Below are 13,668 nucleotides of genomic sequence, written 5' to 3'. Positions count from 1 at the left end.
CAGGACCCGATGGCCGACGTACCCGAGATTTGTCTCTGCCATGGCAGGTGCAGTGCAACAAACTGTGTGCGCACGCCCGCAACACACAGCAGGCACTGCAGCTTGCATGATGCGGCCGCCCTCATATCCTCGAAGAGGCGGCGGAGGGCGACAGCAAAGAGATGAACCAACGGCCGGGGGGGGTGTTGTTGGTTTTGGCAGTTGGACGGGGAACCTGGGACGGGAGAGTCTGAACTCTGATCAAAGGCCGGAACCCGAACGCGGAACAAGATTGACAAAACTTTAGAGCAGCATCTGCACGCCGCCACGCCTGCAAAGCTAACCACGGCCAACAACGACTACTGTCTGCACCCATCCCAACCTTGCCAACCCCCGGTCGACAAGGGCGCAGATCGCGACTGAAGTGGAAGAAAGAAGCTCTGACCAAGTGGTGGATTGTGCGGGACACATCCGTCCACTAATCACTAGCGGCCGCACTGCACGGTGGACCCCTCGGCCGATGAACCCCCCGTTGCCGCGCTAAACTGTTCGCGGCCCCGGCCCTGCGTGACGTCAAAGAGCCGGGCGCTTAAAAATGCTTGGCAAACACCTCTCATTGCTCAGCAATGCGCGTTTCTTCCTTCCCTTCCGCAGCACACCACACGCAAGCAAGTAACCCTGTTCCACACACCATTTCGACCTTGTACAGAGAAAGAAAGAAAAAAGTCGCAACCCCCGAGGGACTGGACCCGGCCATTCACGTTCTCGAGAAAAAAACCAAGCAAACAAACAAACCGGCAGAGAAAAGAGGGGAGGAAACACTGAACAGAACCAGAACGAGAGTGCCCCCACTCCTCCTCGAGTAAGGTAACTTGAGACCTTCACACTTCCCCCACCACCACCACCACCCCGCGGCCTGCGCTCTTCCTTCCATGCCATGAACAGCGCATGCCTCACGAGGTGCCGCCCTCGCGCGCCCTCCTCCTGGCTGATTTGTGCGCCAACCGCGTCTCTTCGCTTGCCTCGCCCTCTTGCATCGCGGGATAGCCGGTGTCTTTCCGCCTCGCCCTTACGGCCAAAGCACGACGGTGACCCAAGGTTCAGAGACCTGGGCAAACAGATATCGGACGAGTATGCCGTGGTCAGAGAACACTATGGTACCATTTACCCCATCCAATCCTTTCCTCCTTCTACATCTACGCTCTAGCATCTACCCTCCAGCATCTTCCCTCCCAACCCTGTTCGAGTCCCCGTTCCCCCGCCCGTTTCAATGACAATGATCCACCCACACTTACACGCAGGCAGACACGCCAAAGAACCCCATCGTCCTCGCCCATGGACTGATGGGTTTCTCTGAACTGCGCCTCGGCGCCTACGTTCCGCCTATCCACTACTGGCGGGGCATATCCGACTCCCTGAGCACCCTTTCCGGTCCATCCAACATCATCACCACCTCCGTCCCACCCTCGGGATCCATCGAGGAGCGCGCGGCCAAGCTGGGCGCCGACATCGCCGCCAAAGCCGGCGGCCGCGCCGTGAACATTGTAGCCCACTCCATGGGCGGCCTGGACGCCCGGTACATGATCTCCCACCTCAAGCCGCGCGACGTAAAAGTCCTGAGCCTCGTCACCGTCGCGACGCCGCACCGCGGCAGCGCCTTTGCGGATTACCTCCTCGACGGCCAGGGCCCCATCAAGCTCGCCAACCTGTACGGACTCATTGAGCGTGCCGGGCTGGGGACCCAGGCGTTTGAGCAGCTGACGCAGCGGTACATGGAGGACAAGTTCAACCCCGCCACGCCCGACAGCGACGAGGTGCGGTACTTCAGCTATGGCGCTTGCACGGACACGCCGCCGCTGCTCAGCCCGTTCCGGCAGAGTCACTGGGTTATTGAGGAGGCGGAGGGCGCCAATGACGGGCTGGTCAGCGTTGCGAGCAGCCGGTGGGGGAAGTACCAGGGCACCCTGCTAGATGTGAGCCATCTGGATCTGATCAACTGGTCGAACCGGCTCAAGTGGACGTTGCGAAAAGTGTGGATGGGGCAGACGAGGACGTTTAATGCTGTGGCGTTTTATCTTGACATTGCAGATATGTTGGCCAAGGAGGGTTTATGAGACGGCGATACGGTCAATACCTGTGTGTATGAGTATGAGATATGAGATGGGCTTTCTTAAAGGGGTCTGTACAATGACGCTGGCAACGACTTAAGCCCTTACTAAAAATTGTGTAAGAGTATGAGAGGGTAAGGGATAGATATTGCGAGCAACGGCGTTATCGGCCGGATCAGATGCAGGAGACGTGTAATTATTGAGAAGCATTGCATTTCTTGGACTAGTGAGCCGCAAGATGGCACCAAAGGTTGAGAATCTGCAACACGCAACAACAAGCATGGCCAATGTGCCCACCTTCTGCGGTAGACATAGACATGTGGATATGGCAGAGTTCCAGTTGCTGATACGTAGAGATTGCGCTACGGAAACATGTCGATAAAGAGAGAGCCGCAACAGCTGTACCAAATCGGGGACGTGACGCTACTTTCACTAGAAAGCCCGCGGCGTAATCCTGGAAGAGACTACCAACATGTACCGACCAGCCCATCCATATTCAATCTCCTGGTGCCGAAATAAGAATCATGTAGCTTCCGTCAAATCATGTACGCTGCATCGCTCGCATCCGTTCCATCCAAAGACGAGTTTGTCGAATTGTAGTTGACTTATTCGCCATCATCATGCGGCGGTGCTGAAATAAAGATTGTATGAGATGCCACAGGTGGTGCGTCCCCACCGCCTATCGCCGCCTTGAAATTCGCTCCTGAATGGATGTGTGACTGAAGATGATTAAGCTTGATGGAACAACCTCTCAGCGCTGAAGCTTGCGCAAGAGATGCTGCGGATCGTAGAAAAGTAAAAACGCTTCAAACATTGAAGCCACTCGAGAGCACTATAGCGCCGTACAAAACCCCTAAATCATTCCAAGCGAAATCGAAGTGGGAGTGGAAGACCTTTTATGTGTACAGAAACTAGAAAAGTCCGGAGGCTGTTGCAATATTTAGACTACCCTTGGCACACGTAGCAATCCAAATAGTACATACGTAGACTCCCACGCGTATATCTCAGATGACCTATGCAACATCTTTGGTAGTGTAAAATTGAGAAGTCGATATGCTGTATGAAGCACGCACGGGAAACATGGCGTGCGCGAGTTTAACTTGGGTCTCGTCGTAATCTCGTCAGGAACCTCAAGGCTGGCTGAAGATGTTATAGGCGAAGATGGAGCTGGACCAAGAAAGCTACGTGAGCTCGGGTTGAGTTCAAAATTCCCCCATGAATACAAGCTTAATCCCATAAACTCTGCGGATTGTTGCGTGGAGAGCAGCGGCTTGCTTCATGGTTGCAGAGGATGGTGCTATGATGGCGGTTTGATTATCATGCTGACTGCATCTTCATCGGTCCACCGTCTGTCTCCGTACTTATCATCGCCCCTTGATACCAAAGTGACCAAAGACAACCCAGCACGATGGTTACTCGTCATTGCTCTGTTATATGAAAACGTTCCAAGTTGAAACATTCCCTAGGCGCCAAACGTGCAAGGTGGGTTTGGTGGTCAACACTCCGTACGCAGCCCAAGTCGCCGAGTACCTCGATCTCTGGAAAATTTTCAGATCCAAGTATGTGGTAATGACCTGAGGAACCCAGTCTTCTTCCGTACAGTCGACACCTCGATCATTATATGGTTGTTGAGAGGAGGGAGAGGGGCGCGACTGTCACATCAGCTCCATTCTTGGCGTCATATTGCTTATACACCGGCTGACCACGCATGGTTTCATTTCCAAGGTCAGCACCCATAGCGTTCTAAGCAGTACATACATCGTTTGGAATTTGAGAGTATGTATACATACGTGTCATAGCCAATATCCATACTTGGTAGCTCAGCATCGGGAGGTTGGCGGGATAACCACCTTACGGTGAAGAGGGCATGTCCAGGTTAGTTCAGGGCATCCCATTTTACAGGGTCATCTGGTTCAAAGTGTAATGTTCCTCAATATGAATCATGGTATAATAAACGAAACGCTTCACCAATCTATCAAATTCCCCTTTCCCACGTCGATGCCCATCTGCCAGGCTTCTTCTACAGTCCCTCTCAGACACCTAAACAAAATCCGATATTGCTTCACCAATTCCCCCTAAGGTATCCTCAAGTCTAAACCCTGCACTCGTCCCTCCAAGAGCCCAGGTGTGAGACATCACAAACGAAGTGAAAAAGAAAAAAAAAACGCCCCCGGACTCTCATTCCCACCCATGTTAATTCCCCTTCTCCGGAATCTGACTCGGCGCATTCTCGTTCGTAACGCCACTATACGCCGGCCTCGACTCCGGCCCAGGCGCCGGCGCCTCTGCAGCCATAGCCTCGTCGTAACTCGGCGGAGCCTCATCAAAGTTTGCTGCCCCCGGCGTGCCTATCTGAGGCGGATACAGCGGGTCATACTGCGGCGCCGCCATCGAAGGGTGCTGCTGCGGCGGTCTCTGTTGATATTGCTGCTGGCCGCCGTGGGGCCTCCCCTGCGTCGCCGTCATGGGGGCAGACTGCGCCGTGCGCGGCGGTAACCTGGGCGGCATGCTCATCGTCGCGGCGCCCGGCCGGTTCGCCTGGGCCGCGAGGGCTTCAAGGAGCTGCGGCGGCGGGGCGATGCCCGAGTACATCTGCACCTTGGAGAAGTGCAGCGGGAGATAGATTGTCTGCACTGCCGGGTTCTCCTTGGAGGAGTTGAGGAAGCCGCCCCGTGAGGGCGGTTTCCCCCAGCACAGGCCCAGCTGGATGTCGAGCTCGTAGAAGCGCTGGAGGTTGCATGCCAGAAAGGACGGCGCGACGGTGTTGGGCAGCGGAATGGTGCGCCACAGGTCATCCGGGATGACGCTTTCGAGGTTTAGGTCCTCCGACGTCGGGTCCGTCAGGAGCGGGATGCTGAGGCCCGACTGCGTGACGACGACCCATTTGCTCACTTCGGTGTTGAAGAGGTCGTGGCATCGCACGTTGGTCTTGCCGACGAGCTCGATCTGGATGGACGTGAGGAATACCTGCTCGTGCGACGGAATGAGCTTCTTGGCGATGAGCCGCAACGGAAGGGGTTGATTGCACGTCAGAATCGGGGGATGTGGCAGGCGCGCGGATAGCTCGATTGAAGGTGGCACGGCATCGGCGTTCCCGGCGCCTTCGTCCCTGCCGGAGCCAAAGATTGTGGACTTTTTCGTTTGCAAGCTCCGAGGTCGCGGTTTGAAGGTGAAGGGCCGACGGGCGAACGCTTCCTGCGAAGTCTTGGGGGGCCGGGGCGGCTCGATGGGCATGAACTTGAAGCCGATCTGGTACCGCCAATTTTCTTTCAAGAAGCCCGGGCGCTGGATGGTGACCTTGAGATAGTACCGCACCTCGGCCTGCCGGGGAAACCCGGTGAAGGACGGCGGCAAGGTTTTGGTGACGTGCTGGAGGAACAGCTGCTTGCTCCCGTCCATGACCCTCGCGCCGCCGAGCCCGAAGGGTCCGATGCCGGCGCCGAAGCCTCCCATGCCGCCGATGCCACCAATCTTGGACATGGAGACGGGATCGCTGCAGGCATTGTTGATGGGCAGCTTGAAGTTGAAGGGAAACTCGTGCTGGCCGCCCTGGATGACGTAGCTCTGGGAGAAACTCGAGCCGCCGCCGCCAAGGTCCTCCTCGTATGTCGGGAACACCTGTGCGACCCGGTAGAGGATTTTGTGGTTCTCGCTCGCAATGCTCCCGGGCCCGCCTCCGGGCCGGGTGTTACGCTCGTGGTAGCTATCCTGCGGCAGGCCGAGGGCCGTCTTGGACTCACCCTCGAGCTTGACGACGATGCCGCCAATCTGCTCTGGCCGGCTCAGGTGCAGCACAACGCGGCCCTTGACGTTGTCTAGGTTGGTGTAGAACTCTGGCGCATTGTCGAGCGCTATTCTGATGGACATGGTTGTGGGTTTTGGGTGCTCGTTCACTCCGCTTTCCTTGCTCAACAGGAATTCCGTCGTTGGTGGTGTGGGAGATGTTGCCAGCCGGGTGGTGGGGTGTTGTCCAGGTACCGAGTGCGTTTGTGTAAGATGCTGTCACCTTCCTCCGAGATGGTGGTTTTGCCGGTCGGTAGTGGGATGAGGCACAGACGAACAGGCGCTCCAGACGTCGCAAAACAGTTCCTCGACCTCAATTGAGCGAACGTATCGCACCGTGCGAGCTCCGAATGGGAATGAGGGGACAGTCCAGTCCAAGCAACTTGGGTGGGGTGGTGTGTAATTTCCCCCCCGGTTCTAGGTTTTTTTTCTTCTTCTTCTTCTTCTTGACTGCGTGCAATGCTTGACGTCAGGTATAGAGGTGCAGGAAGGTAGCCAAGACCGAGTGCAAAGAAAGGGTGAGGAGAAGTTTCGCTTCAGTTCATCAGAGGCCCTGAGAAACTGAGATGGAGTCTGCCGGATGAGGTGGAAGAGGCAGGGCCTACCTACAGCCGGCGTCGTCGGTATCGTCTGCGTCGCCACGGGATATGCAGTGGTCAAAGCCTGGGCGACTCACTGTCTCGGCGTCCAGGTAATAGGCGGTAGGTTGTAGACGAGAGCGTGCGGTCGACAAGGAGGCAACGTAGACGCGTGTGGCTGAGCCCTCCTCCAAGCCTTGCCGTTGGAGCTGAGTGACGATTGACCAGCTTCTGGGGCCAAGCTGGAGTTGGAGTGCCCTACTGAGCCGCGAGACTTTGGCCCAAGCTCAAAAAGCTCAAGCTGTCTCGAGCCAACCTTACGCAAGGGAAGGGATGACAGCTATTGCAAATTCCTACCAGGACGGCCCAAGTAAAGCACCTGAGGTGGTAGGTATTTCACGGCTGGCAAGTCAATTTATCCCGCAGTCAGAGATTCCAGTCGAGTCGAGGACTGCAAAGTCACTACCGCGCATGTGTTAGGTTGAAGCTCTGGCAGGGTTGATGTCATTGGGCGTTTGACCCAATCACCGCCGCTGCCGCTCCCTTGTTGGCAGTCGTCTTACCTCAGTCCGCACCCTGCCGACATTACCGACCTTGGGCGCACCTTAAATAGACACCATGCGGGATGCTGCACAAAGCTTGAACCTCTACCAACTTCAGATGATTGGGAATCGTGTATCCACGGCTTACGTCTTGAATTGGGTCCGAGATATGCCTCTGATATGATTGCCCGTCTCAAAACGATAAGATAGCAGCGTGGTTGATATTAACGTGCTGTCTGTATTTGTACGTATGATTTGAAGGCTTTACAACACTTGCTTTTAGCACCCGTCATCATTATCACTTGACTTCGACATCTAACATCATGTTGTCTCTCTGAATTTATTCATGACGCGACGCCCCTTAAGGCCTTTATGCAGGGTATAACACCCCGTCGCGAATCCCTAAAACGCCCCAATATTGCAAATGGTATCATTGCGGCATTCCAATGCCCGCGCAAAGCAAAATGAAAAGCAGTCTCTCATCAGGAAGGAAAGTGAACATTTCCGACGCTCCTTCTCAGACGCCGATAGCTCCGGCCTCATACCTCCCAGAGTCTGGTCCTCCTCACCATCAGTCCAGCTCGATGACTTCTGGCTCTGGCACCGACAGTCGTCTCTTGGTCCGCTTGGCCGGCGGTTGCCCGTACTCCGCATTTTCTTCATCATCGTCATCTGCCTCTTCTTCCTTGGCTTTCCACGATCCAACTGCCGTCACATAGATAGTTTTCGTGTGAAGTTTTCCCTCTGCCTCGAGGGTCATGCGAACTTCCTCCATGAACCTGTCAACTCGAAGACTGTATGGGCGAGCGTCTCCATCACAGAGAGGACACTTCCACTTGTCAACCAAGGAAGGCTCAGGTCTCCCTTCAGTTCCGCGATTGCAAACGCGGCATGCATCGCCGGCCCCGTGTGCGGTACACCTGGGCTTGACCGGTCGGGTTTGCAGCCAATTGATGAGGTCAAAACACTCCATGTGCGTACAATTAACGCCGCGCGCCGGAATATTGAATATCGTGGCGCTGAAAGGGTCGGCTAAATCAATGCTGAGATCGTTGCCAACCACGACTAGCTCGTCGTCCCCGTCGGCAGATGCAGGTTTCAGACGCTTCTGAATGGCTTTCTTAGTTGATTCCGCCGAGATGATGCCTTGTCTCAGGACCATGTTGACAATATTGTCGTGGCTCAGGGTTTCGACCACCTCAACAGCCATGAAATACATCATGTTTGGCTTTTGAGTCGCTGGCATGGGAGTGATGCTGACAGATATTGAATTTGTGCCAGGTAGTATATGTGGGGTGAGTTCGACTGGCAGGTGCTGCCCATTATGTTGCTTTCGGCGAACCGTTACGGCGTTGCCATTGACCATGATGGCAATATGTTCGGGCCAGTGGGACTGCGCTACTGCCCATACAGACTCCGAGATATTGGCCGGCTCGTCCAGTTTGACCGGCAACTCGCAGAGACGAAGACGGTATCGTAGAGACCCTTCAAAGTACTCCGAGACAGGGATACAGTCACCTATCAAAGTACGCATCGGGCAGAGCTTGTTGCGGTACTCATCGGGCACTACAAAGGCAAGACGGTGTACGCAGTGCTTGGCCGGTGTTGCGATCGGGCCAACGGCTAGCCCTTTGATGGACTGGTAGAACCTCATCGGTGTCGCCTGGCCTTCCGCTCCAGGTAAGTCTCGCGGCACTCGTCTCGGACTCCGAAGTTGGACTTGGTGAAGTGCGATTCCTACAGCCTTTGGCTCCCATGGGGTATGAGGTATACGGTCTAGTGGAATCGGTACGTTGCGTGGGCGGAAAACATTGCCTACGAGCCTTCCTGCTGCGTCACGACTGGGCCATACGCTGTTTGAAGAGGGCCGTGTCATGGGGGTACTCGCAGCTCCCTGAGTCATCCCTAAGCCTTGTGGACTCGTTTGCGACATAGAAGCAACGTGTTGAGGAGAAGGCATGTGCTGCAACTGTGGTGTCCGTACAGACGCTTCATGAGACGGCCCCTGCTGCATGAGTTGGGGGGGTGGAGGAAGCTGGGGTTGAAGCGGTTGCGTTCTCGAAGCGGCCACATTCGTAGCTTGGAGTTGCACAATAGCACGAGCTTGGTGGTGGGCAAACTGCATTTGCCGAGACCTTTGACGCATTCGATCCGCACTCAGAGTTTGCTGGAGAAATTGAGGGTCTTGGTTATTAGGTTGAAAATGAGGATGTGGAGGATCGTGAATAGCTTGAGACTCATGAACTGGTGGGCCATTGGGGGCGATGGCCCGCGTGGGCGATGTCAGGGCTGGCATAGACATTGATAGTCCGCCTGGAGGGGCTTGGAGAACTGGAGATGTCTGCCCTGGAGCCTGTGCCACTCTCGCAGCATGCGGCAACTGCATGCTGCCATAGTGAGGCGAGCCTGTTGGAGTCAGGGGTTGGCCACGAAGCATGTATTGTGGTGGTACGTTAGGCGGAGTGAAGAGATTTGGCATCCTGGCCAGATTTGGGCCCGACGGGGACGGAAACATGCCAAATCCTTCAGTCGGAGAGTTTTGTGTCGGTATCGGCATCCTGGCCTGTGTTGGAGAAAAGTTGGTAGACATCATTCTAACATGGCCAATTGCGGTCTGCTGTCGGGCCATGGCGGTTGTTCTGGCCACGTCCTGTGATGGCACTTGCTGTGGGTGACCTGCAAGTTGCGGTTGTGCTTGCTGTTGTTGCTGCAAATGTCTCTGTTGCTGCTGCTGCTGCTGCTGCTGCTGCTGCTGGTGTTGCTGGTGTTGCTGTATCTGCCGCTGTTGTATCTGTTGCGGGTGCTGTTGTGGGTGTTGTTGCTGCTGGTGCTGTTGCTGGTGCTGTTGCGGGTGCTGTTGATGGTGCTGTTGCTGGTGCTGTTGCTGGTGCTGTTGCTGGTGCTGGCGGCTCTGAGTAACTAACCTTTTGTAACGCGAGATCAACGTTTGCTGGAACACCCTTTGCTCATCTTCGGACAACGTGGTTTTGTCGTTCTGGTAATCTTGTCGGAATAGTGCAGACATCTGGTCGGCAATGGGGCCGTCTGGGACACCAGTATGCCTTCTAGTGACGGTGAAGAAAATATTCTCTAGAACCGGCGACCGAAGTTTGAGTTGATAGTGCAATTCGTCTGCTAAAATAGGATACCCTCTACCTGACTGAGGTCTCATGGCAGGAATCAAGATTCTGTTCCACTGTTCGTGTAGGTTGTTTAGGAAAACGGAAATATCCCCAACATGCTTGCGGTAGGCTTCAGTGTTCCATAGCCCAGAATTGCCACTAGCTGGAAATCTTGCGAAGAAGAGAATCTGGTCTGGGTCCATGTTTTCGTTCTTCCGGAGGACGTTCTGCACGATGTTAAGAGCGCTCTCTCCAACATTGGAAGGAAGACCAAGGAGGCCATATGCGGCTTCTCTGTCAAGCGTCCAGACACAAAGGATTTGGTGTAGCACTATGTAGAAGTAATCGGCCTTCTCAATGGCGTCTTTGAGAAGTCGGACTCTGGGTCCAGTAGTACCATCTTCGGGAAGGTTGCTTATGCCACCATGATTGATAATGTGTTTGTCGAGGGTTGTGGCCATGACTACTTGGCGGAGGCTGTCGGGAGGGTCCTGGCTATCTTTTGGGAGAGGTTTAGTATTACGGTCGACATTTTGGCTTTGGCTAGGGGGTTGGTTTGTGTGGTGACCAGTAACAAGCGGCTGCAAAGCCGCTGGCGATCTTGCGCTTTGGCTCGATGGTGGTCGTGATGGTTCATTGAGCATAGGGCCAGGTGCTGCTTGACAGCCGGGAATCAGAGGGGTAGAGAACGAGCTTGGCGATGTCCCCGGAAGTGTTTTTGACTGAGTGAAGAGCGTTTGGTGCTCGGTTGGTTCGAAGAGGGAAAACCTTGCGTTGGAGTGACGGTCTCTTAGCAGAGAAACCGTGTCGCTCAGATCTGGGACTGCGGCTCCAGAAACAGATCCTGAGGGATCCCGCGGAGAGATACCGGCTGGTTGTTCCCGGCCGGGGTTCTCGCCAGTCGAAGCCGATGTTGCGTTCGAGATATTGGCCACAGGATCAAATCCCGATTCTGGACTTTGAAAGCATGTCTCTCGAATTTGGTGCGAGCCTTGGTTTGAGGTGGCTGTGGGTGGACTGGGTTGATCAGTTGGGGCCGGAGACGGAAGAGCGGCTGCGCAGTCACTGCCATAGGAAGAAGTTAGAGACCGTTGTGGCGTTTTGAGTGATGGAAAGGCCTTGGTATTCCACAAGATGAAATAGGGTAGGGAACGTACATTATGATTTGATTGGAATCTGGCGCAGCTGTGGGCTTGTCTTGTAGGCTGTCAGGCGGTCGCGAAGTGATTGCCGCGATGGTTCCTAGTGCCGGATGTGTATTTGAAGTGTTTGTCGAAAGCTGGTTCCGAGGCCGAGGGGTTGGGTTCCTCAGGAAACTTTGAGCACCGTGGCGGTTGCTCGACGTCGGTCCCATGTTCGACTGCGGGCTGCGAGATGTTTGTGCATTTTGCGAAGTCATCCACGTGGGACGACGATTTCCTAGCAAAAAGTTGACAGTCTCATTCGAGCGGGCGACCTGCGCGCCTGACACAAGGCCCTCGACCGAATCTTGTTGAGCCCCGAGAGGTGGCATGTTGCTTTTGTGCGATCGTTTTTACGGGGTTTGCGGCGGCTGCGCGGCGGAAGCGAACGGGGACCTTGAGCGAGACTGGACTCAGCCATTTTGGTTAACAAGGCTGTGGTTTGTCAAGACAAGTGGAACTGTACGCATACCATGAGGATGAGGTCCCAGCTAGCTACAAAAGGAAAGTCCGGCCAATAAGAGTCAGAGTCCAAGTCGAAGGAAAACTCTGGGTCGGTAGGGGGAGGAACGATCGTCTCAAGCAGAAGAAGAGGCAGTCGCAGGGCGGTGGGTGAGGAAAGTGCCGTCCGGCCCCTCTTGCCTCCTCTTGCACTTTGGGATTATATGGATGTCTCGGGTCGGCAGATAGCGATGCCCAGTGGTAAGTGATGAAGGTCTCGGGAAGGCGCGCCTCAAATATCTAGAAAGGCAAAGTCCTAAACCGTGGGACTTGTCGCGATCGGAAGGAACGTATTCTTATTCAGCAAGCCAAACAGCCCAGACGTGTCGCAGGCGTCCGGCGTGGCGCGCTGTCTTCTCTGTTCTGTAGCCAGGCCCTTTGTCGAATAGTAAACGCGAGCTTTGATGGAATGTTGGGCAAATGAACAGTGAGGCTCGAAGGTGAACAGTGAAGAAGAGATCTGGGTAATTTCTCCTCGACTGACGATCCGACATTCGGGACGGGAAAAACTTCGGTGACGGTTGTGAACATGGGGCGCAAAGGGAGAAAGTCGGGTTGTGGCAGGGGACGTGCACCAGAGACTGGAGATGGAGACCAGATCAGGACCGTCCAAAAGGAAGATTGGAGCGAAGAGCCCGCTGGAACATTTTAGGGTGTGACGGGGGAGGTGTTTGCTAGCCTCTAGGTGTGCTAGGGCGGTAGGCTAAGGCTGGAGCCGAGAAGCTGGCCACTGGGGGGAGAGAGGGGGGCGTGGCAATTGGTGGGGACAAGATGGCTTAGTCCCATCATGGCTTAGTTCTTCGATGGGCACTCTTACGCGATACCCGTCTAGCTTTAGTTAGACTCGCCATGGCTTGCAGGGCAAACGTTTCGTTGGAGTCGAGCTCTGACGATCCATGCGGCTATAAGAGTGCACCCTGAGAATAGTGTCTCCCACTGCCTGCGTGGGAATAGATGCCATGAATATGCACCATTGTATAGCGCTTCTGCATTTATTACAGCCATGGCCAAATCAACCCAAAACGGATAGCTGAATTCATGTTGGTTGCCAAGATGTAATCCTACAATGACTCCTCTCCAAGGCTCAACCCAGGCTCAGTCGAAACCGAACTAAATATCAAAAGTCCACTTCCCGCTACGAATAGGCCTCGTATACATGAAAGGTGTTCGTATACAGAGCATCGATGTCTCTGTTTGCGCTCTCAGAAAGCTCCCACTCACACTTTCGAGGTATGCAACCTGGCGCCAAACCTCATGGCGCACACCCCTTGCGTCCACATCGTTGATGTCTTGCCTCTCGCCGTTGATAGTGGCTCAGGGGTGATGGGTATGACAAGAGTGGCAGTTCTTTGTCTGCTTTGTCGCTCTTGCTTCTTGCTATTTTCCAGAAGACGTCTCCTGTGTAACCAGCCTCGTCCGCCGCATGGATAGAGAGCTCTTGGGTTTTCTGAGGTGTAAAAAGCGGCCAACGTCGATGTGTCACGTCGCACTCATCCATCCACCTGAGGGCCTCGACAAGTCCGGATTTGAGCTCCAAACCCCTCTACAAAGGATGTGTGTCAAGGTGAATGCTAGGACAGGATTATGATACTGATAGATCATAGAACATACTTCCAATTATCGTCTTTATTCCACCAGCTCAAATGCACCTTCTATATATTTCAGAAGGAAAGTCAGTGTCGAAGGAGAGGGGACATAAAAGCCATTGGGAAATGAAGAGATGGAACCTCGGAAGAGATGTCGTTGCAATCATGCCTGACAGTGGCCAAGTCGGGGGGCCGCGTCAGATGGAGCTACCTTATCTTACTCCAACGGCCCCCCGTCCATATCACTACCTTAGCTTCGATTATCGAATTGCTTCTTCTTGGAGATTG

General features: G+C 54.6%; 3 protein-coding genes across 3 annotated transcripts; 1 reads left to right on the top strand and 2 right to left on the bottom strand.

Moving 5' to 3' along the window:
- Positions 1-927: 927 nt before the first annotated feature.
- On the top strand, positions 928-2,093 carry CORC01_09434 (triacylglycerol lipase; the record flags this gene model as incomplete). Its single annotated transcript, XM_022621063.1, has 2 exons — positions 928-987; positions 1,281-2,093. 2 exons carry the CDS (start codon positions 928-930, stop codon positions 2,091-2,093), a joined length of 873 nt encoding a protein of 290 aa, XP_022472451.1.
- Positions 2,094-4,280: 2,187 nt separating this feature from the next.
- On the bottom strand, positions 4,281-5,954 carry CORC01_09433 (arrestin; the record flags this gene model as incomplete). The annotated part of the gene is made up of 1 exon (XM_022621062.1): positions 4,281-5,954. One exon carries the CDS (start codon positions 5,952-5,954, stop codon positions 4,281-4,283), a length of 1,674 nt encoding a protein of 557 aa, XP_022472450.1.
- Positions 5,955-7,561: 1,607 nt separating this feature from the next.
- Positions 7,562-11,625, bottom strand: CORC01_09432 (MIZ/SP-RING zinc finger; the record flags this gene model as incomplete). The annotated part of the gene is made up of 2 exons (XM_022621061.1): positions 7,562-11,177; positions 11,270-11,625. The coding sequence occupies 2 exons, from the start codon at positions 11,623-11,625 to the stop codon at positions 7,562-7,564; spliced, it is 3,972 nt and encodes a 1,323-aa protein (XP_022472449.1).
- Between the last annotated feature and the right edge of the window lie 2,043 nt (positions 11,626-13,668).

The sequence above is a fragment of the Colletotrichum orchidophilum genome (genome assembly GCF_001831195.1).
Source record: "Colletotrichum orchidophilum strain IMI 309357 chromosome Unknown Scaffold_85.1, whole genome shotgun sequence".
Classification (NCBI taxonomy): domain Eukaryota; kingdom Fungi; phylum Ascomycota; class Sordariomycetes; order Glomerellales; family Glomerellaceae; genus Colletotrichum; species Colletotrichum orchidophilum.
Note: the sequence above shows the minus strand (reverse complement) of the source record. Positions and strands in the feature narration are given on the sequence as shown.